This window comes from Synchiropus splendidus, chromosome 10 (genome assembly GCF_027744825.2).
Source record: "Synchiropus splendidus isolate RoL2022-P1 chromosome 10, RoL_Sspl_1.0, whole genome shotgun sequence".
NCBI classification, from domain to species: Eukaryota; Metazoa; Chordata; class Actinopteri; order Syngnathiformes; family Callionymidae; genus Synchiropus; species Synchiropus splendidus.
In genome coordinates, this window is record NC_071343.1 from 8,277,039 (window position 1) to 8,299,312 (window position 22,274).

The 22,274-nt window shown below is 41.2% G+C and overlaps 1 protein-coding gene across 2 annotated transcripts in view; it reads right to left on the bottom strand.

Moving 5' to 3' along the window:
* The window catches only part of LOC128765709 (ephrin type-A receptor 6-like), a 141,377-nt gene that overhangs the window by 113,395 nt on the left and 5,708 nt on the right, over window positions 1-22,274 (bottom strand). For both annotated transcript variants that reach the window (XM_053876698.1, XM_053876697.1), the window contains exon 2: window positions 13,150-13,214. Coding sequence is in view for 1 of the 2 variants with exons in the window: in XM_053876697.1 (XP_053732672.1) it covers window positions 13,150-13,214 (65 nt within the window). In the remaining variant the exon portion in view is untranslated. The remainder of the gene's footprint in view (window positions 1-13,149; window positions 13,215-22,274) is intronic.

Here is a 22,274-nt window from a genome sequence, read left to right on the forward strand (position 1 = left end):
CGTGATGCTAGCCGACTGTTAGTTAAGAAGAAATAAAAACATACTGTTGTACATACATGTTGTTGGGACAAAACCAAGTGTTATGGCCAAATACGAGTGTATGGGTGAGAAATCGGACATAGCTTTACTCGCAGTGCATTGCAAGAGCAGAACCTTAAGGAGCATCACTCCATGGTTTTACCCTAGTGCCAACCTTTCGACAGTCTGGTGAAGCGCTGCCTATAGCGCCAGTCAATGTCTCAAGTGGTAGGTAAAGGCAGAAGAGCAAGGCGACCATTGAAGTTGTGGTGAATGAGGACATGAAGAGGACTAGACTGACTCGGGATTGGGACTTGAACTGGCTGACTACTTGGATACGCCTCTCCTCTTGAGCCACCAGAGGGCGCCACGCTCTGACTCTAACTGATGACGGGCAAAGACAAGTCAGTCCAACATATCATATGTGCACTCGGTTGTCACAGGAGTGAGCTCCCATGCAATGTTTGCGAGCAATGACAGTAGAGTTATTCATCTAAATCTATTGGACTGTTGGTTAGTTGGCTGGCAACACAGTCTTTTCTATGAGTAATATGTAGTTGCTGCCAATTCCTATTATTTAGAATAGCTGAACTCCATGACACATTTATTAAAAATAACTTTTTCATGCAAGAGACTGAATGAAAAAGTGGATTTCAACGACTAGCATCGATGACACCAGCATCACAAAAACATGCAGATGACTTGGTTGAATAAATGGTGATAAAATTGTAATGTTGTTCTATTTTTACATGTCATTTATGACAGTTCCCATTGTTTTTCTTATAAACTGAACAGAGGACCTTAGGAGCCTTTCATACATATATGTTTGAAAAACATGTTGAAGGATTCCAAATTGAAATGGATATAGGTCACCTGGGAGTTTCACTTGATGGTGTACTGATGATGCACCTTTCTCTCGCTTCCTTTTATTGACTTTATCGATCACGCTCGATATTAAATGTAACATCGCCCGATAGCTGCGTACAACTTTCTTCTTTTTCATTTGAAAGTGTCCGATCGTGTTATCCTTGGTATTTTTCACGCACGTCCCTGACAGATCCGTGTCAAAACAATGCACCAGGTGACGATACGCTCTGTTTCGTCTTGTCATCAGAATACCATAAATCCAGTGGTACAACAGGCCCAGACAGATTTCTGAGTGCTACATCCTCACTTTGCGTGCGTTTGTGTGTCAGGACGTGTGTGTGCGTGCATCTCTTTTTGGTTTTCTGTCTGACCACAGAGAGTGTGACAAATGGATGTGTCAGAGTTTGATAGACCGCCGTGATTGCTCCGCTAGGCACAAAGCTATTACAAGACTACGGACAGCTGCAAAGAAAAATCCTGTTTCAATCAACCACATGCAGACCTGGAGACAAAGTTCATCGAACGCTGGAGTCTTTTCTGCGAAATCAGCCAAACAAATTCATGTCATTAGCATAGACGAATACACGCACAGTTAAATGTCATTAATTAATATGATTCAGAGAAGAAGCCTGCCATGTAAATGACTCCAAAAATTAAGTTCCTCTCACTTGCGCTTCCCTCAAGCTTCAAAATACTCTGTATTTAACACTGAGAATTGTGTGACGATGAGTTAAAAAAGAGATTCTGTAGCGAGAAATCGGTTTGTGTGAGGGTTGACCTGGATATCACGTGTCCTGGGTCAGTCCCAGGGTCTCCTCCCACATGTACCGCCCCAACGGTGAAGTCCAGGAGGGATCATGAAACGCTGCCTGTGCCGCCTCAACTGCCCTCACTTGGAATGAAGGAGCAGCTGTTCGACTTTGAGGCTGAGCTCAGCCTCATCTCTCAGGGAGATGCATTCACGATCGTATTCTTTCATTCACGACCACTAAGTTCATCGCCATCGGTGGTGACTTCAAGCCTTCTTCTTCAATCCGATCATTACTTGCACCTGTTTTGATCGGACAGTCTGTTAGCTAAATATGCTCAACACAATTCATTATTAATATTATTTTAGTATTTGTTTATTATCATTGTAAATTTTATGTTATTGGTTCCCTACAATACATTTTTTCTCTTTTTAAAATGTGTATTAGTACCTTACACCTAGGTTCTAGGGGCCCACCTTTCCCCGAACAAATGGGTCCAAGGCCCATTCAAGTGACAGAACTGATTCATATCTTTTGATTTCACTTGTGATCAAGAACCATATTTAATCTACTTACACGTAAACATTGTGAAAACCTTGTGAAACCATGCGATCATCGCAAAGATATGTATTTGTCAAAGAAAAGTCCAACCAGCAGCACAACCAGGTGCAAATTTACAAAAGAAAAAAAGAAAAAACATCCTTGATGCAAACTGTTGAGAACATTTGAAATACTGTATACAATTCTGAATAAAATAAATATCATAAAACCATGTCTAAATATCATAAAATAAAAATAATATCTTTCATTTAAACTCCAAAGAACATAGTAGTGAAGAAAAACTGCTTCATCAGTTGCTTACATGAACAGTTTTTACTGTATTTAGCATCTTTTTTTTCTTTTCAAGACGTTCACCATAGTTGTTGACTATCACAGAGTTGCAGCAGTCAAGTCAACACGACTGCCACCGTACGTGGCTGATGTACTAAACTGATCGTCTCGCGGCCCAAAGGTGTAAAACAAAAAACACCTTTAGCAGCCCACTAGGAGGCGCTTGCTGCCCAACCATTGGCCCCCGGGCCTATGTTGAAGAACCACGGCCCTACACTACAAAATAAAATTAAAACAAATCTGTTTTGTTTTTACTTTACTAGTAAAGATTTTTCTCTGACTGTTGTAAACTACAGTACCAAGCAATAAATACATAAAACCGCATATAAAAGAATGACTAAAATGAATCAGCTTTCTCATCACAAAGAGTGTTGATCTAGTTCATTTTTGCAGGGCTGTGAGAAGATATTGATCCTGGATTGTTGATAAGCTGAAGTCTCTTCAAGCCAGTAGCATGGGTTTGAATCCCACACATTTCTGCCTTGAGCCAACAACATTCATGAACCGTGGAATTTGCTTTATACATTTGATTTATGCAGTGTTTTATAAAGTAAAGTGAAATGAGCTCATTGTCTGCGGTTCCTTTCTAATTCATCTAATCCATGACGCGATTGGTCCATTATCCATCGGTTGATGATCCATTATGCAGTGAGCAGTATTGAGCTGATTCTTTCATCTCAAATTTTATCAAATGTATGGCTTCCACAGAGTCTGGTAATCTTAAATTTAGGGGGCTCAGAATCAAAAGATGTCTCTCTTGTTTTTTGTAAGCTCACTTCAAGTTAACCAGTGAGGTAACTTATTTATGAAAACCTGTCCAGTCAAATGATCTTAACATACAGACATGGCTTCATGAATACCAAGCATATTTCTTCCAGACAGCTCGGCTTTTTTGTTGTTTTTTTTGGCAGTGCTCTTACCATGGCATAAATAGTCGGGACATTTTAAAGCCACTTCTTTCACATCCGACCGTTACAGACACTTCAGCCTTTAGGATCAGTCGATACAAATCTTATCCAATACCATCCACTTTTCATTCAAAAGCTGTTAATGTTGATGGATGTGAGCTGCTGAACACTGACTCCTAAAAACAGCAGTGCGTTGGATTTATTGAACGGTAAAGCTTTTAGCGGCATGAATAAAAAAGCAACATGGTAAAAATATTGAAATAATTAAGCAAGGAAAACAAAAATGCTACGCTATAAACCCTGTTTGCCGCACCGTTGTAAAATCCAAACGACATTACGCCACTTCATTCAAAGTGAAATTTAGGACATTTGGGATTGTGGATCGGATCGGAGGGGTTTTTGAAAAAAAAATATATATATATATATAAAATATATATATATATATATATATATATATATATATATATATATATATATATATTTTTTTTTTTTTTTTTTGACCCAATACTGATCCACACCGATACCGATAACTAGTGATGGGCTAATGACACTTCATGAAACAGTTTCCGACATTTGGTTTCAAAATTATGTGAAGCGGTTGAACAAATCCAAAGACAGAGCAGAAAGTGCCATCTCGTGGGCTGTGAAAATGAGGACCCTGTTTCATGAAGCCTCACCTGCCCACCACTGCCGATAACCACCCGTGATTAATAGTATTCTACCTGGAAATATTTAGGTTTTGGAGGCAGATTAAAAGAATCATTTAGTGACTGTGTTTCACCAGCCCTCGTGGTTCCTCAGATGTCTCTGCGTTTAGACTCAAAGGGGTTTCACAGCCGAAGAGATTTAATTTTCACTCCTACACTGAGTCTACTTCGGATATTCATGTATTCAGCATTCAAGTATTCATACGCCCGTATTCCGCTCGACATTAATAACCCCCTCGGTCTCTCCGTACTTTTTCTCCCTTAGATCCATTTGCATCAGTGCACTTCATCCCACACACTCTTGCCTCCTCTAGATCTTCATCGCTATATTCTTCGCACGATGCTGCCCAAAAAAAAGCTGTCAGGATATGTTCTGCTGTCAGCGCGATGCCGAGCGGGAGCACATTAGCTATCGGCCTTCGCTGTGTCACTGACAAGAAACAAGCCAATTAAGGGATCCCCCTGGCACTGCTTAAGCCCGGTTATGGCAGAGGTCCCCAAGACGAACACCGACGTGCTAAATCATCATACCTTTTTTATGTCCGCCGAGAGAAGCGGAGTGATGCGGGATCATTTCCTTTTTCCCTGACTGCACTGCAGGCCGCCGCTCAGCAGCCTTGGAGGAGTTTATCTCAGCTCTGAAGGACACTGACAGGGATTTCACTCTCCTCCCTGTTGTTCACTCTCACTGCAATGGCCAAGAGTACGGGACGGATAAGTGCCTCCAGATAAGCCCCAGGTCACACAGTTGCGATCAATTACAGTGGTTAAACATGGCAATAAAAAGATTAAGTATCCGAAAGGGGTGAAGAGGCTCCGGAGCGTGTGCAAACACCTCGCCGAGAGTCTGCATTCAAATATGTGTTTATTATCCTCCTGCTATATGCTCCCACGGGTTTACAGCCGCCGTCCCTTGACAAGCTCACCTCCCCTTCTTGAAAATGTAAATCAGGAAGCAATCTTCTGAAAACTTTTCTACTCAGAGAGGGATTTGTCTGGGACTTAATGTCGATTTGTGACTGCCGTGCTGGGTGAATGATAAAGAAAGCTGGAGATTATCATGGCGGAGCGGTGCGCAATAAGACGGGGATTTTCTGTTTTGATGACAATAAAGGCTTCGGCAGTAATGAAGAACGGGAGGTAAAAGGTGGCGCCGTTTTTTTGCAGGTGGGAACACATGAATTACATTCCTGACAAAAAGCACTTTGCATTGCTGACTGAGTTAAGGATCCTATTACGCTATTGCAATTAACAGCAGGTCTGACACGATATTAAGTCAGTAAATGGTACGATACTCCTTCGATTCACTGCCATGATGCATTTTCGTTTCATTTCCTCGTCTCTCCTAACTGCTATGACTCACTCTGAGAAGACTGACACGTGGGTTCACTCTGTCTACCATGTCAGACACCTCTCTGGTCACATTTGTGCCACCGCAGAATGAACAGAGTGAACCCTCTTGTCAGTCTTCTCAGAGTGAGTCACAGGCGCGAGCTCAGTTTAGCCAGTTAGCGAGACCCGTGAGGAGCAACAGACGATGCAATATCTTTGTGGAAACAACATTATTGCAAAGCCAAATGCCAAAGCCCGAGTGTGAGAATATTTTGGCTTCAAACCTGAATTGTGCAGTGAGCACAACAACATGGACACGAGCCAGTATCTTGAACTCGTTCTCCACCAGCAGAGTTTCATGAAATTCAAGTTTTGTTAACTCAGACTATCAATGCAGTTTGCATTTATTATTATTGTTATAATATTATTATTGTATTATTATTATTTTTGTTCGTTTTTTTCAAATTAAAAAGTTCTTCAGAAGACATTTCAATTAAAATAGTAAACAACAGATGAGAAATAAAAACATGACATTTTAAACGGCGCACTCTGCGTTATTGTTTCTACATTATTATTAGGGATGTAAGAAAATATAGATGCACTCAAATATTGGGATATTGGACAATTTTTGCTGTCGCAATATTGATTTTGTGACATTGCCTTAATTTTTTTTTTAGGTCAGCTACATCAATATTTAATACACAGATAGTCGGATACGCTGCTGCATTTGAGGTTTTTATTTTGTTTTGGAGCGATTCCTTCCTCTGTTGGAGTGAGAAATTTAACTCAAAGTATAACTGGAGTGACGTCGTAACAAACTTGTTCACAAGCGCATCATATTGCACTACATTATCAGACGTTCCCCCGTTAAAATGATGGCTCCAATGACAATATATTGTTGAAACAGTATCGCAATGTATTGCTTCACCACTCCTGTATCGGGATGCTTGTCGTATTGCAAGACACCTGCCAATACGCTCCACCAATTATGAAATAATAATAAAATAATGTTGACAGAAACATTGTTGAATAATGCGTGGGGCAATTTCTCCACCAGAAAACGTTGCCATCCGGACAGGGCTGATAAAACGTAACAAACATGAGGACGTTATTACGATCAAAGATCCCATGACAGTTGAGCCGCAGCAGTCCTTTTAGATCGTCTTTGTTTTTAACATAACTAAAGGTGATGTTGCGCTTCTTAATTCCCACAGCAGACAATTCCAAATGCTCTTTCCGTCCTCGCTTTGTCCCAAATCTATTTCTCTCAGTTGAGTAAACATCCATTGCTCCAATAACAGTCAAGATGTTGCTTGCAACTTCATAACTGTCCCATTTCGCCTGGACCCGCTCCCGGCTGTGCGTCCCCCGGCTCCTCCAGCCAAAGCAACAGACGGCGCTACATTTTTTAATGTCTCTGAAATATAATCATTTAGTTCTGACACAATTTATGTGGCCATGAAACTGACAAAATGGTACACAGTATGGTGCTTAATCATAAATATATTAGAAATACGCCTCTGCATCTTATACGGCTTCATCACAGAACCGTATTGAAATGAATATAAAACGTCAGTGCCAAGGAATTTCAATGAAGCCCCGTGACTAATAAAAAAGTCATAAAAAAGTTTTATTTTTTTATAATTAGATGTGGTTATAATGTGGTTATAGAGGCTTATGACTAACAATAACAGCAGATCAAGCGGACGACTGTCGGGATGCTGAAAATAATTAATCACTGGTATTAAACTCAAAGCCCGGGGGCCAAATCTAGCGCGCCGCATCATTTTATGTGGCCTGCAACTGGCAGAAACCAGTATTATGGAATATCAGGAAACAAAAAAAAATGGGAAAATGGGTGAGGAATAAAAGGTACAGCAGGGAGATGTCTGGGCCTTAGAAGATTTGTTTTTTTGTGCTATACAATAAGACAGAATTATTAGAATGAATGGTCTGTTTCATCTGAGTGTTTCGACTTTTTTTTAATACCTGTAAATGCGCAAGAAGAAAACGCACTTTACGCCCGATTCCATTTGTGACTACACTATTTTGTGCTTGAGTGGATGATAAACTGTTACTTTGCAGTTTTCCATCTAGAGTAGCATAAATGTTTGCTTCTTTGATCAAGACCAGAAAATTCTCTTAGTGCCCCCAAACATATCTCTTTATCGTCAACCGCCATTTTTCGGATGCTAGCTGGTCCATTCATCGCTTTATCAGCAAATCCTTTTTCCATAGCAAAAAGGTGAAATTTTCTTTTAGCAATACACAGACAAATCTACCTCCAAGCATAAAAAAACAACTTTTTTGGGCATATTTTCAGACTTTTTGTTTTAGAATTTCTAGTGTTCCCATTCATGTTTATTTGAGAAAATCAGAAGAAGAATAGGAAGAATAGGAAACCACATTTGATGCTTCTTAACAGACATCGCAGACTCCAATTTCCTGCTAAATGAGTTCCACTGACGTAAATATTAATTTTGTTCGGCCGGGGACTGGGACTGTGGATCAGATTTTGGCCCCTTGTGTGATTGTGCTGCAGAGACCTGAATCAGATCCACCTTATCTCCGCCCCACTCCTGATATAGCAACTGTCCAGGCGGGCGTATGAAGACCTGGCGCCGCGGAACTGTGATCGCACCTCGCGATTCGCCTTTACCGCTTAACACTCCCATTGATCAGCTTGACACCGGCTTGATCATTCAATTACCGTGTGTGAGTTTAAGATTCAGACTTCAAGACTTCAACTAGAAATACCTCCAAACAGAAACCTAGCGCCATCAAGATGTTCTACATACCTTAAATTCTATCCTCCCGCCTACACACATGCCGACACACAACCCAGCGCACAAACTTGGAAATGACTCATGCATATTTTAGCAGCCTGTCTGGCCATGTGGAGTTCGCCTTATTGTGGGCGCATGTAGATGCAATCACCCTTCTTCCTCCCTTTGCATTACACTCGATCACTACTGAACCCCACGTAAATATCACCAAGAAAACACGGCTACATGAACCGGCGCACGCAAACCTTAGGTGGTTTGTCTGGGATTTGTTTTCTAATTCTTATGTTTGCAATAAACAATGATTTCCTCTGGGCGTCTTGTCTTCATTTACCAACATGATAGAAGCATTTAAGCTTCAGGAGTGATATAATCAAATCGCATCACCAGGACTGAGGACGTATGATCGTATTTGTGTTGGAAATATGATTATAGCTTTTCAGAAAGGAGATGTGTTACTGCGGCTTATAGGGGAGTCAACTGATCTGAGGAGCCAGATTTACCTCTCTGACTAAAACACCGCAGTTGGGTCCAAGCAAGAGGGGAAAAGCATAAAAATACCCCCATATTTTTGTGTAGTTTTCAAAGGAAGTTGGTCTGATCTCACTGAAGAATAGTGTCATATAACAGACTGTTGTTATATGTTTGTATTCCTGTGTTTGCTGCACAGCCAGCAAGCAGTCGCAGCAGGAACTCGGACACCCATGGCTTGTTCAGCATTGTTCGGGTCTCAGACACAGGAAAACATAAGTATGGTCGCTGAAATGAGATGAAAAGTTGCAGCTCGCAGGGGTGCAGAAGAAGATCTGGGGCTTTGAGGAGTTATGTTTTTCTGTTGTTCTGTATTGGTGTCACAAAGAAAACAAGCAAAGAAGTTAACTTTGATATTCGGAATCGGTGAAGACGTGACGGCTCCGTCCTTCACCTTGCTACATTGCCAGCAACACTCCACCAGACACTACCAATGTAGGACGCACAATGGGAGTGTTCTGGCGAAGCAAGGTCAGTTGTGTTGAGGCCACACAGAATGCGGCACATAATCACCAATTGATTGTGGGAAACCGTTGTCAACACAACTGTCATAAATCTTCAGATTCACTGCACTATAATTCTGAATATTGCTATCTCAATAGCTCGAAGGCCTCACAAGGGTAGTGATTTATCAAGAATTGGTCCCCACAAAGAAGGATAAATAAGCCCCCACACACAAAAAAAACACACACATACACAAGTTCACGCATAGTTACACAAAGCTACTGAACCAAAAACAGGAAAAGTGGGAATAGGGGGCAGATACCACAATAACTGTTTTTCACTCTGCTCTTTTTCAATCATGTAAGAAGAAATATTGACAGAATTGTGTGCAGTATAGTTACCATACAGTCATATAACATGTCAAGCAATGTTTGAAATGTCTTTAATGTGTCTCAAATGTAACAGAAAATTGAAATGAATACCTATTCAGTTATTCATTCATTCATTCATTCATCATTCACAATAAAATGAATGACAACATCACACATACCACATTGATGGTTAAGCAAACGCTCAACATTTTTAGCGCTAAACATGTTGTATTGGTCTGTGGATGGTTGTCAGAGTCTGGGGTCCTTTTTTCGTTCAGCAGCGTTGAGTTTATGCAGATAAAACGTGCCATTTTTGTAGGTAGCTCTCTCACGTAGCTTGACAAACAACTGCCACACTTTCATTACTGGTGATGGGCTCATGAGGCTTCATGAAACAGTTCCCTCATTTTCAGAGCTCAATAGGTGGCGCACTTGGTTTCAAAATGAAGAGAGGTTACATTAAAATGGTTGTTCAAATCGAAATATTTTAGAGCAGAGAGTGCCATCTAGTGGGCTCTGAAACTGAGGACACTGCTTCATGAAGCCTCACCAGCCCATCACTATCCGTTACCGAAATGTGTGTGAACATATTCATACATCATCACTGTTGACAAACTCTGAATAGGTCTACATTTTGAGGGGATACAGATCTGGATGAATTAACTGACTAAGGTAAAAAAATAAAATAAAATAAATTGGGATAGTGTGGATGGATGCTTACAAGCGGTATGCCAGGGATGCAGGGTGCAGGAGCTATGAAAGACTAACACTATAGAGAAGCTTGCGATCCGTCCTCACACAAAAAAATAAATAAATAAAATAAACTGGCTGACCAATTACATGAAGCATTAAAAACTCAGCTTTGCCTCAAACACAGAGATGCCCACAGGCTGGACCCGATCCTGAGACCCATATAAAACCTTATTAAAACAAATGAAAGTGGTGAAACCCTCAATAAATCCTCACCATAACCTCTGATTTACCAGTGGAAGGAAGAACAATCCTCAGTCTGCCACGGCGCAGGCATCATCCCTGTAACGTTCCTGTCAAGCGACATGCCGGGAGAGCGGCCGCTGCATGCAAAACTATCTATGACTTGAATTGGGCCAACCTGACTGACAGCTGTTTATATCCAGAACCAGAACCGGTGCCGCTCTGATAGGCAGCTACACGGCGTGTGCTGCTGTACAGGCCTGATACCAGACTGTGTCTAATGTGCCGGGGATTGACTTCCTCGTGCTGGTTCCCAAGTAGAGAAGGGGATTTAAACTATTTTACCACCCCAGATCTTCACACCTTCCCTCAGGCCCTCTCACCCGATGCCTGAAATATTAATGGGAAATCGGGGGATAGTGGATGAGTGAGGAGGGGAGAGGGTTGACAGCTTAATCATGGCACCAGCGGTCTACCTCTCTCCCTCTCGCCGACGCTGTAGGCGGCTGTCACCACGACCTACATGATGTAATCACCTCCATAACCCTGGTCGGGGCTGCGATGGGCCTTGTGGGGAGAAACAGACTGAAAGCTTGGGGATCGTATAAGTCAAAAACCACTTCAACTGAGAGTGAAGTCGCAACGGGAGAGGGGACGGTGTTGAGTGGATTAGCATAAGACGTTGTAACTGGAATGACTGTAGACGAGAGCGCCACCATTTCCACCTCTGAAACCATAATACAATCCAAAAATATACAGTTGAATCACCAACAACTCAGCGGCGAAGGAAAATGCCACCAAATAGCTCCACCTATCTTTTGAAAAATTTTGGCAACAGCAAGTGGAATTCAGATCGCTATGTTCCACGCGTTATTACGTGGCGAAGACAGATATTGAACATCTACATCCTGAAACCAACCAATGAAATCTGATTTCAGCCCCTGAAAAGGCGCAAAACTGACAGGAGCTGATCATGCTGTATAATCTATAGTTTATCTATAAATAAACTATAGATTTGTCAGCAAATCTATAGTTTGTTTCACCAATTCCTCTGGTCTGGAACTCGGCTTTTTCCCCGCTCAGCATTTCAGGTGCAGGTTCAAGTGAGGTACAAGGCGCCGCAGTGAAGCTCAAGGCTCTTACTGCTACAATAATCCAGGAACAGCTTGAGCAACAAAAGGATTACAACCCCTGTCTACATAGAATCACATGGACTAATTTCACGAGTCAAATCAAGCAGGAAATGAAGTTGTTTTGTGACCATTGACCAAAATAAATGTTTCGTCTTCCAGTGCTCAGTTACATTATCTATAGTAAATATGTAATGCTAATCACTAACTTGGTAACTGATAATGTTGATAGAAACAAACATAGACTTTGAATGAGAAGAAACAGATGGGTTTGGATGTTGTCGATAATAAAAAAATAAAGTATACATATATTAAAATGATTAAAATATGCACCTCAAAAGCGTGTTGTAGGGTTTCCTCATGGGCAATTTGAGCATTTATTGTCGACCTGTTATAGTCATATGTTCAGGGATATGAAGGTCTATGCAGGCTGCGACTGAAACCACAAAGAAAGTGCTGTGGTAGAAGCAAAATTTGTGGGGGCGCTAATGCAGCACAAGTTGGGGACCTAATGACCCCGACTGTGTAGCACGAGGGAGAGGAGAACCCCAAAGACAGCAGATGATTCCACGAAAGGTTTGTGAATAAAAATGTTGACACATGGTTACACACTGCAACGAACAACCTCAATGCAAAGTCCCCTAAAACATCAATACATTGGAAGATCTGACAACAAAAAATCTAGTCTATCAACTGCACAGCGCCAACTAGTGGTTTTCCAAAAAAAAACATTGAAAGTGTTTAGACAAAACTGTATTCACGAAGAGATTATTTTTGTATTCACATTGTTATCTGTCACCTTTGTTCATTATATTTCATAGAGATATTTCTAATTAAAGAAGGGATCGTGAGGCTTCATGAAACAGTGTCCTCTTTCTCAAAGCCCACAAGATGGCACTTTCTGCTCTAAAATCTAAAAACTGCTCATCATTCGTAAACTAAGAGCGCCACCTCCTGAACGACGAAAATGCGGACACTGTTTCATGAAACCTCATCAGCCCGTCAGTACTTCAAATATCCATGAAATTGAATGTATGGAAAGCTTCAACAATGTGTATAAAGAAAAAAGCATAGACGTATTTGACATTTTGTTCCACACAGCAGCAGAAACAGAACTCATCCCAGGGTGTTAAATATCGCCTTTTCCAAGCTGGCAATGGTGTGAACGCCTCAATCTAACATCGGAGGAGGGTGCCATTTCTGTACCGACACAAACAGGACAGGAATTGACAAGGAAAGATTGAATAACATTAGAAAGCCCTCCGTGGGGATCCTGGCTCATTATCTGTCTCCAAGTTGCACCATTTCCCCCGTGGGGCCGAGCAGTCTCGTGAAAAACAAAGATGAGATAACGTTTTCCCCGTGTCCCTCTCATTTAGCATGAGTATAATGGATGCAGTGGATGCCGCAGGATGCGGGACTGAAAACATGGCACCCTGGAAGGTAAAGGGGAATAATTGGAAGTCGAGAGTTTGGCCTTCTTACCCCATTTATAGGATACGTCTTCCATCCCAGCTCCCCAAGTACAGACGTGGTGTCCAGCAGAACAACTGTAATGAGAAAATGTTGCAACATTAGCAGTCTGTGGGGCCACAATGGTCCCATTTCTTACACCTCAAACTCAAATATTTGTCATAAACAGCGTCTCGCATCATGAAAGAAATGAGCTCCTCGGTTGAATCTTTCAGTCGGAGCGGATACGCAGAGGAAACTTGAGTCACACAGATCACAAATTTTCAGAGTGATAGATTGCAGTCAGATTGGCGTCAGCATTTCATTCTCCGCCTGCCACTGCTCTCAAGGCTCGTCCAAAAGATCTGATGCCGTATTTGGGGGCGACGACGGATTCGCTCTCAGCCATTACAGAAAATACAGGCTTGTCTAATTACGCAAAATTCAAGATTTAAAATTATAACCACATCGAGAGTTTTGCAAATTAAACATGTCTCTTCAACATCACACTTTCGCCTCGATGGTCAGATCCATCAAAACCAGCATATTGTGCATGAAAATCAACTGCATCTGAAATTGAAAATGGAGATAGAGAAGCTCTGAGACGCTATCTTCAGTCAAAATGTTCCGAACGTAGGGCGATCAGTTGGGATTCTGAATTCAACGACCACCATGAACCTTGAGTTCATATCAAAATGAGAGTCAAAAAATCTTACACGGTAAGAAACAGAGATAGTTAAAGAAGAGGCCCGAGCGCCTTCCCATAAAATTCACCTCTTATTTAGGGAGAGCACTGTGGTGCTCAGGGGCCAACTGTTTATTGTAAACTCTGCAACAAACCCCTACATCTGCTGCAGGGACTTGCTTAGTGGGACGTTCGACACGCAAGGAAGAGGCATCCGACTGTTCCAGCTCCTTGCCTCTATAATGACAGATTTGACTTCTAAAGGAAATTAAGGATAGATAATGATGTCTTAGAAGGACACGATAAGAGGCATCATGTTGTTTAAAAAAACAAAATAAAATAGAGAAAATAATCCCTCAGATTAGTTCCCTTTCGTTGAAGGACAATACATTCAATTATTCAGCAGGATGGTGCAGCCAGTAAAACATTTCCGAATTGACTCCCATTGCTGTGCAAGAAATCCTTCATATTCGAAAAACAACATCAGAAAATCCTACACAGATCAAGTTGCTTTTTCAAAATCTATAATTATTGCATATTGTTGTTCTGGCTCCTTATGAGATACTGGGGACATTAGTTCTCCATTAGAGGCCCATTTATGCTATACGTTACGTACAGATTCGGATACTGACGGAGTCTTCTGTCTGTGCACTAAGTGCGTTTCAACCATATTCCTGCGCGTTTACGTATATGGAGCTGTACCATTAGAAACCATGGGGCAGTGTTGCTGTTACTAGCCAATACGAAGCTCTGCTGAGACACGAAGAAGACGTAACAATGTGCCAGAGCTATATTATCAATACTTATACTACATTTATCATGTTTGTCTTGGAGTTTGTTGTTGTTATAAACGTTTGTTTCTGGGCTGCTCCCCCATTGGGGAACAGCAATACCAACGCAAAGAACTCATGGAAATGTGTGATCAGTGATAGTAACATTGTCACAACATTGTAACAGACGGGTACAATTTTGTACGTAAAGGGAGCAAATTTAGCCATAAGTGTCTATCAACATGAAATGACTTGTGCATGTTGTTGAAAAGTGGGAGGAAATCTGAGTGCCCCAAGGAAAACCACACCGGCACTAGGAGAGCTTCCCTCTCATTTCAATCTTTGAATTTTAATCCCGCCGGATTAAAATTCAATTCAATAAGGAGTATCAAACGCACAAGTTGACAAGCTGGACTTCTTATGTTGCATATAGACCCATATTTCACTGCTTCAGGCTCAGCAAAAGGGACATTTCAGAATCGGTTTGTCACAAGCCAGTGAACCTCTGATGGAGCATAGCTGACAAAAAATTGCCCATGAATATGTTCACTGAAGTCTTCATTGAGTCCATATGTGTCTTTCATAGACATCCACACTTAAAGAGCGCGAGTCAGCATCAGATGAAAACACGGCGACAAAGTCAACGGTGCGTAGCGCGGCTCCCTCCGCAGTGGTTCCAGGTCAAACTTCCGGGGATGAAAGTGTCGGGACAACATTTCCATTCTATTGTCCAGAATGCGCCCGCACACAAATGTGCCATTAGCGATAACAATTTGGACAACAATGGGTTCTTTTCAGTCACTGCAATTGTACAACAATGATTTTATCACCGCAGTGCAGCAGTTTAGCGGCGAACGCAGCTGCCCAGCAGTTAGCATTAATGGGCTGTGATTAAAACGCTGCTTCATACTGACTCACCAGAAACATGCAACGGATGCAGGAAGGATTCAGGTGTGATGAAAGGTTAAGTTCCCACCGAGGGCAAGTGGGAGGTTAAATGGCCGCGGGAGAGTGGAGGCTTCTCTGCCACTGTAAATGTCAATATCAGTTGTCGGACTGCACGTCTGTTTAGCATTGAACGTCTCCCGTGCTGCAGTCTGCAAACACTCATCAGATCATCGAGATTTGGTTCAAGCAAACACTGGGAGCACAAAGGTCAAGAGGGAGATGATTTCAATTCCCGCTCCTAAGATGGTTGTCAAGTGGAGTTATTCATCCCAGAGTGACGCAGGAGCCAGTCATAAACCACGCATGTTGATGCATTAGGACGCATGTTCACCAAAGAATGGAACAGAAAAACAATGAAGTATGAGTGAAGACACTTGGTGGCGCAATCCTACAAAGAATGTGATGTCACCTGGTACAGTATAGACAGTATACTGTCACAACACATTGCATCTTTCAAAGTAATTAAATAAACAATAAAAAAGTGCTAAATATAAAATCTATATGTTTTATTCCCTTTTAAATGAACAATTAATAGGTCAAACCCACAATGTAAACTTCACTCATCACTTGTTGAATACCGGAATGTTGCCTTATAACCTGACAGACCGCTGCTCTATTCTCTTGACTCATGGTGCCATAGTAACATAGTAATTACAGGTGAACTGATGGCCATTTTTTAGCCGATATTGATTTTGCCGATAGTTTTTTCTTTTGATTCTCCTCGACTAAAAAAACAAATAATAAAAACACACAAACATACTAACAATAATACTGAACAACAGAACACACACACACACACACACATATATATATATATATATAAAATATCTGCTGAGACACAAAGATCACGTAACAATGTGCCAGAGCTATATTATCAATAATTATATAACATTTATATATATATATAAAACATTGCACCTTTCAAAGTAATCAAATAAACAATAAAAAAGTGCTAAATATAAAATAAATATGTTTTATTCCCTTTTAAATGAACAATTCATAGGTCAAACCCACAATATAAACTTCACTCATCACTAGTTAAATACCAGAATGTTGCCTTATAACCTGACAGACCGCTTATCGACTACATATCCGTGGAGAGTATTTGGGGTCCAGGTGCGCTAACAGTTGCTGAAAACGCCGGCTTTTGACAGCAGAACTCGGGTTCTGATCCAAAACAACAAACTCCATTCGCATTGGTGATACGGACCTCGACTCATTTAACAGTCGATTATTGCCGACTACATCAAGTAGCCTTTCTAGCTCTAGTGACATAGCTAGCTTCAGATCATCAACATACATGACCTCATCCTAACCACAACCGTTCTCCATCCTTTGGGAATCAACTGATTGATTTCATGCATGCAATGCAGACAGTGTGTGTGACTTCAGTGTTATCTTGGGTCGCAAAAGTCCACAACAAGGACTTCTTAGGACTGAGAATGTGCATATGTTCAGACTCTCCTCTAAATCAGACCTGGGCAAAGTACGGCACGGGGGCCATATGCGGCCCTATGCCTGCATTTCTGTGGCCCTTTTGACGTCAGACTAAAACTATAACTGATATGTTGTAATTCAGAAGTTTTTCACCATTCAGTAGTAAATATAGCATGTTCTTGTTTGATGACTAGAATTTTCTTCTTTTTATCTGCCATTTTTGAGTGTTTTTCTTGTTCCTCAAAATATTGAAAATTGAAAATACATTTTGAAAAAAATTGCCTTTTTATCTTGAACGTCTGGTCCATAGTTATGTTGATTTATATTCAAATTGGATGAGTATAAAATGAAATATTCCAATAGGTGGCAGTAGTGTTACGGAACGCACCACAAAAGAAGAAATCACTGCATTGCTTTGTCAACACACAAAGGGTGACGGGTCCTTCAAAAGCAGCACTTGTGTAACAGTATTCAAATTTTTTTTTTTTTTTTTTTGCTATCTTGTTAGAACATGTTTATTATGTCCACCGCCAGTTTGTACACACCATGTCTTGTTAAGATTATTTTTTCCACTGATGTATATGAATGACATTCACCAGAGTCCACTTAGCTCTGGATAGAAAAGTCGTGTTCTTCTGACACGGCTCCGCTTGGCTCTTAACGCCATAATGCCTGCACAAGCCTGACAAAGCAGTTCTGCTAATCGTTCCTTTTGTCCTAAATTCTCGGCAATTTGCATTTGCTGCATTTGGGTCAGTTGCTCCTTTTGCTTAGCAGTGTCATGCCAGAACTGTCACAGGGAAATAAGAGGCCAAGCCAACGTGTTAATGGCCACTGTTGTGCTGCTGGGCTTCATTTACCTGCAGGACACGCACTGCATTTGCTGTCAGTTAACACGGACATGTGGCCACTATGCCTCCGTTCTAATACAATATATACAAAGAGTTTGCATTATGGCATTTGTTTTAACCCACTGATACATCGCAATCATGTTATAAGTTATATAACATTTTCGCAACCATCATGTCACATAGCCTCTTGGTTGATACAGTGCATGCGACTCAGTAATATTTCTATTTTTCAGACGCAGAGAATGAAAAGGAGCTCAGTGAAGAACAGTTTCATATTTTTAGCCTCATAATCCTGCGTTACTTATTCTTTAACTTTACCTTTATTGTCTGTGTGTGTGTGTGTGTCCACTTGTGGGGACCAATTCTTGGAAACACACCTCCCTGTGGGGACTTTTCGCGACTTGTGCTGTTTTTGCCGCAGTTTAAGCCTCAATTTGAGGATTAAAACTTAAAAAAGGGGTCATAATAGTTTAATTTAATGTTGGTTTTGTTTCTGGTTAAGTTTGGCCATTTGTTTTAGATGGTTAAGTTTAAGGTGAGAGGATGAGGAAAGCATTATTGCAATGAGCGGTCCCAACAAAACATGAATTAAACAGGTGTGCTAATGAATTGTTGTGTTTATTATACAATAACATGTCTCTTGCTAGATTATAAATTATAATTTTATCTCAGGCTAGAAGAAAGTGGCTGCTAAACACCGATTAGAATCTTAAGTTTTCATTGTGACTTCCCTTACTGAACACTGTACTTTTAAGCTGTGGCCCATAACTTGAGAAATAGAAGACCAAAAAGTAATGCATTTTTCGTATCCAACATTCAAGCAAAGAACCCATTTAAATTTCCTTTTCATAACCAGATCTGAGTGAACGAAGCCGCATCAACACCAGTATGAGGCGTCCATGGTCTGCTGCGTCTGAAACATTTCCTTCTGTTTGTTTCTTTAATACATCAGAGCACAGTTGCCTCCGTAATGTTTTCCTCCCTAACAGAGGAAATATATTGAGCCACAAAAACGGAATTGTGCGCTCAGGGCATTAGAGAATAATGTATCTTTTTCTACCTGTAGATATATTCCACACCACAAATAAATCTTTGAAGAAACAATAGGAACTTCAACAGACCCTCACCACCCTTTTATGATGCCCGACAAACAATAAAATGTCTAGTTCATACTTCCAAACTGACGGGTGATAAATATTAACAGACCCCTGACGTGTCCGTATACATTTGTTGATTTATGTGTCACTAAATTTATATTTAGGAGGCCACTTTGGCTGTTGCTAAGAAATCACTTGGAACCTTCTTGGTGCTCCCATTACTGTAAAGCGGCGCTCCCCTGAACACACATCCATCCTCCCTCCCTCTACAGAGTTATCGCTCAGGGAGCACCCACAGACCCCGCCAGGAGTCGAGGGTCCCCTGGGACGTCAGCTGGTTATGTATGAATAGAACATGAGCTGAGCGACTCATAAATATATGGAGCAGAATGATGACATCTCCATTCTGCCCTACAACCCCAGCAGACCAAACAAACAACCTAAAATAACTATATCCAATGTCTCACTGTGTTTTATGTAAATCTGCTTTAAGAGCAGTCGTGTATTGGACAGCAGGAAAGCATGGGTGCACTTTACTTATCCTGCAGTGGAACTTTAGCTAGTTTACACAATCCAAAACTGTTTCACACAATTCTAAAGACAAAATAGGAAGTTCCTCCACCTGAAACTCAAAACCCTTGGAAACCATATACAGGTAACATCCGACTTACCACCTGGTCGACTACCGTCCACCAGTACTTACGACCACGGCCAGCAGATTTTTTTTATTTTTTTTTATTCAATGTCTGGCACTGCAGCACGTAGCAGCCCGGCAACACGTCCGACAGTTACGGCAGCACAGTATCCCAGCATCTCACTCTCACACAGTGATCTACCACTACAGGAGCACCTATAACCCTCGCGTCGGCTGTTTTGAATGGCATTCCACTTACGTCCAATCCGACTTAAGACCGGTTGGTCGGAACCGATCCCGGTCGTAAGTCGGATGTTACTTGTATTTTGGAGTTGTCAAGGTAAAACACATTTTTGTGTCACATTGTGTCACATGATCATACATTTACTAATGTGATTTGAAGGGACTTTTTTAACCATTTAAAATCCAGTGGATTACATCAAAACCTTATTGAATCCATAGCATTTCCAGAAAATTCCATTTTACATTCAGAACTTGTCAAGTTCTCTTCTGACCAGACAAATAAAAATGAAACCTCCTCGGCGGAGTTAATAAACTCATATTAAGCACCGTCTTCGGCCACAAAATGAGCCCCTTCACACTCGAGACAATTGGGTCGCCTCCCAGGTGGTCACTTTATTTATCCAAAAATAACACTAATGGCTTTGTGTATTCTTTAAACGAAAGCGATTCTCACCGTAAGACACAAATTTAATTAGCCGGTTCCCTAAATGCGGCGACAGGTCAATAACAGAGGTAAAAGCCAAACAGCGGTGTCCCAGAAGTCAGCTGAGGATTGTGGGAAATTGATTTGAGTTGGTATTTCAGCCTTCGATTGTCATTCAGAGGTGCAAACAAAGTGCGAGGCTCTCAGCAGATGAGGCCCTGATTCAGTGTGAAATGGAAAACCATCCACGGCTTGGGCAGCCATGACTGAATTCTCAGCTCGCGCTCCAAACAATGGCAAGCGTTCAAGAATGAGATTAAATATGAGGGGAAAATAAGTTTACTGAGCTCCTCCGAATGGACGGCGCGAATAGTAAAAGGAAAATGGCAGCAATTATGCAAGACTCACTGCAGAATGCTTTATTAAATGTGACCCACAGCTCTGCGTGTCATTCAATAAAGTACGCTCATTATCTTCGTTCTTTTGTCCACTTAAGTAAAGTAGCGGCACTGTTGTGACAACTAGTGAAGTAGGGGAGCGTTGGGAAAGTGTCAGCCTGCAGAAAGTGAAATAAAAAGGATGATAAGAGGTGTGTAGTTATGAAGACTGGCTTGTTGTGAAGCAGGTCAGTCTGTGGGCCCTTTCAAATCCACACAGTTCTAGTGCTGGAACAGGTGGTTAGAGGGACAATGGTGGCTTATACCGACTTAAACAGGCCTAAAGTGGAAGGGCCCTAAAAAGAGTCACTCTGGCAGTGCAATATGACTGAGTGTTGCTTTACATTTTGCTGAATGTTTGTTGCTTTACATGGACGGTTTGTTGTCATCCAACAGTCAAACTGAAATGTTTGGATTTGAACAACCAATTCAATGAAACCTTACATTATTTTAAACATGGTGGCCGAATAAAAAAGGCAACATTCAACTTTGGTTGGCGAAGAGTCACTGCTCGGCTGGTGACCGAACGGGAGGAATATTTACTATTAAGTAAGTAAGTATTTAGTTCGAACAGTACCGAAAGTCATGATGGCAACTCTGCAGTGCAAAGTGTGAGCCAAAGTCTGCGTAGAGAGATCAGTTTTTGTTTCTTTTTAAAGTGTTGGAGAGCGAGAAGTATTCAACCCAACTATCTGGAGCTTCAACCCAACTATCTACATTATCAGCCTTTTATATAATGGGAAATTGTGTGATTAAAAAATATATATATATATTATTGGAAAAGTAAAATCTGAAACATACAAAGAAATAAAAATAAATATTCAATCTAAACATTAACGTTCTTTGACAAACATTTATGCAAATACGTTTTCGACTAATAATGCACGTATGCACATGTACATCTTAAAATAATAATATAATAAATAAAAATAGCACAAACAGAAGCACATTGGCTATTCGGTACTAGGCCAAGAATTTAAATTCTATTCAGCCACAAATTTTCAATTTGGTGCATCTCTACTATAGAGCATTGAGGCTGAAAAGAGGGGCAGCCATATGTCCTGTGTGATGCCATCTAGACTTGGCGCATGACACCTGTCGACAGCGTGGACTGCACTGCTGCACCGGCAGCCTGCAGACTGGCATGACTTACAGTATGTATGTGCAAAATCTTTATTCCTCTTTGAATTTGTCAGTGTTAATTTTTGCTGCACTCAATAGTCTGGAAATTACGGTAATTAAACTGACCTATAAAGGTAGAACATCATGACCCCAAAGACGCTATGGGCCATCAACAAACCTCAGAGGACGCATTTCTACAGATCTGAACAGGTTCTCACCAGCCTCAGACAGAGCAACTTCTCCAGCTTCCAAAGGCGGCCCAACGTGCCGATTTCTGAATTCTATTTCTAGTTTTTGGGCGTAGAAAAACTGCTGAAAAGGTGCAGGGATGTAAATCATGAGGCTGTGGTCACGCACCTGCACAGAATCACTCAAACACACCTGACCCCAATTGCAACGGTCAACAGCGGGCGCCAATGCCACGGTAGCAGATTCACTTGGAGCCGACAAGTTGGTCTTTCGCACTTCACTTTTACATTATTCAACAATAAAAAAAAACATCAAGAGAAA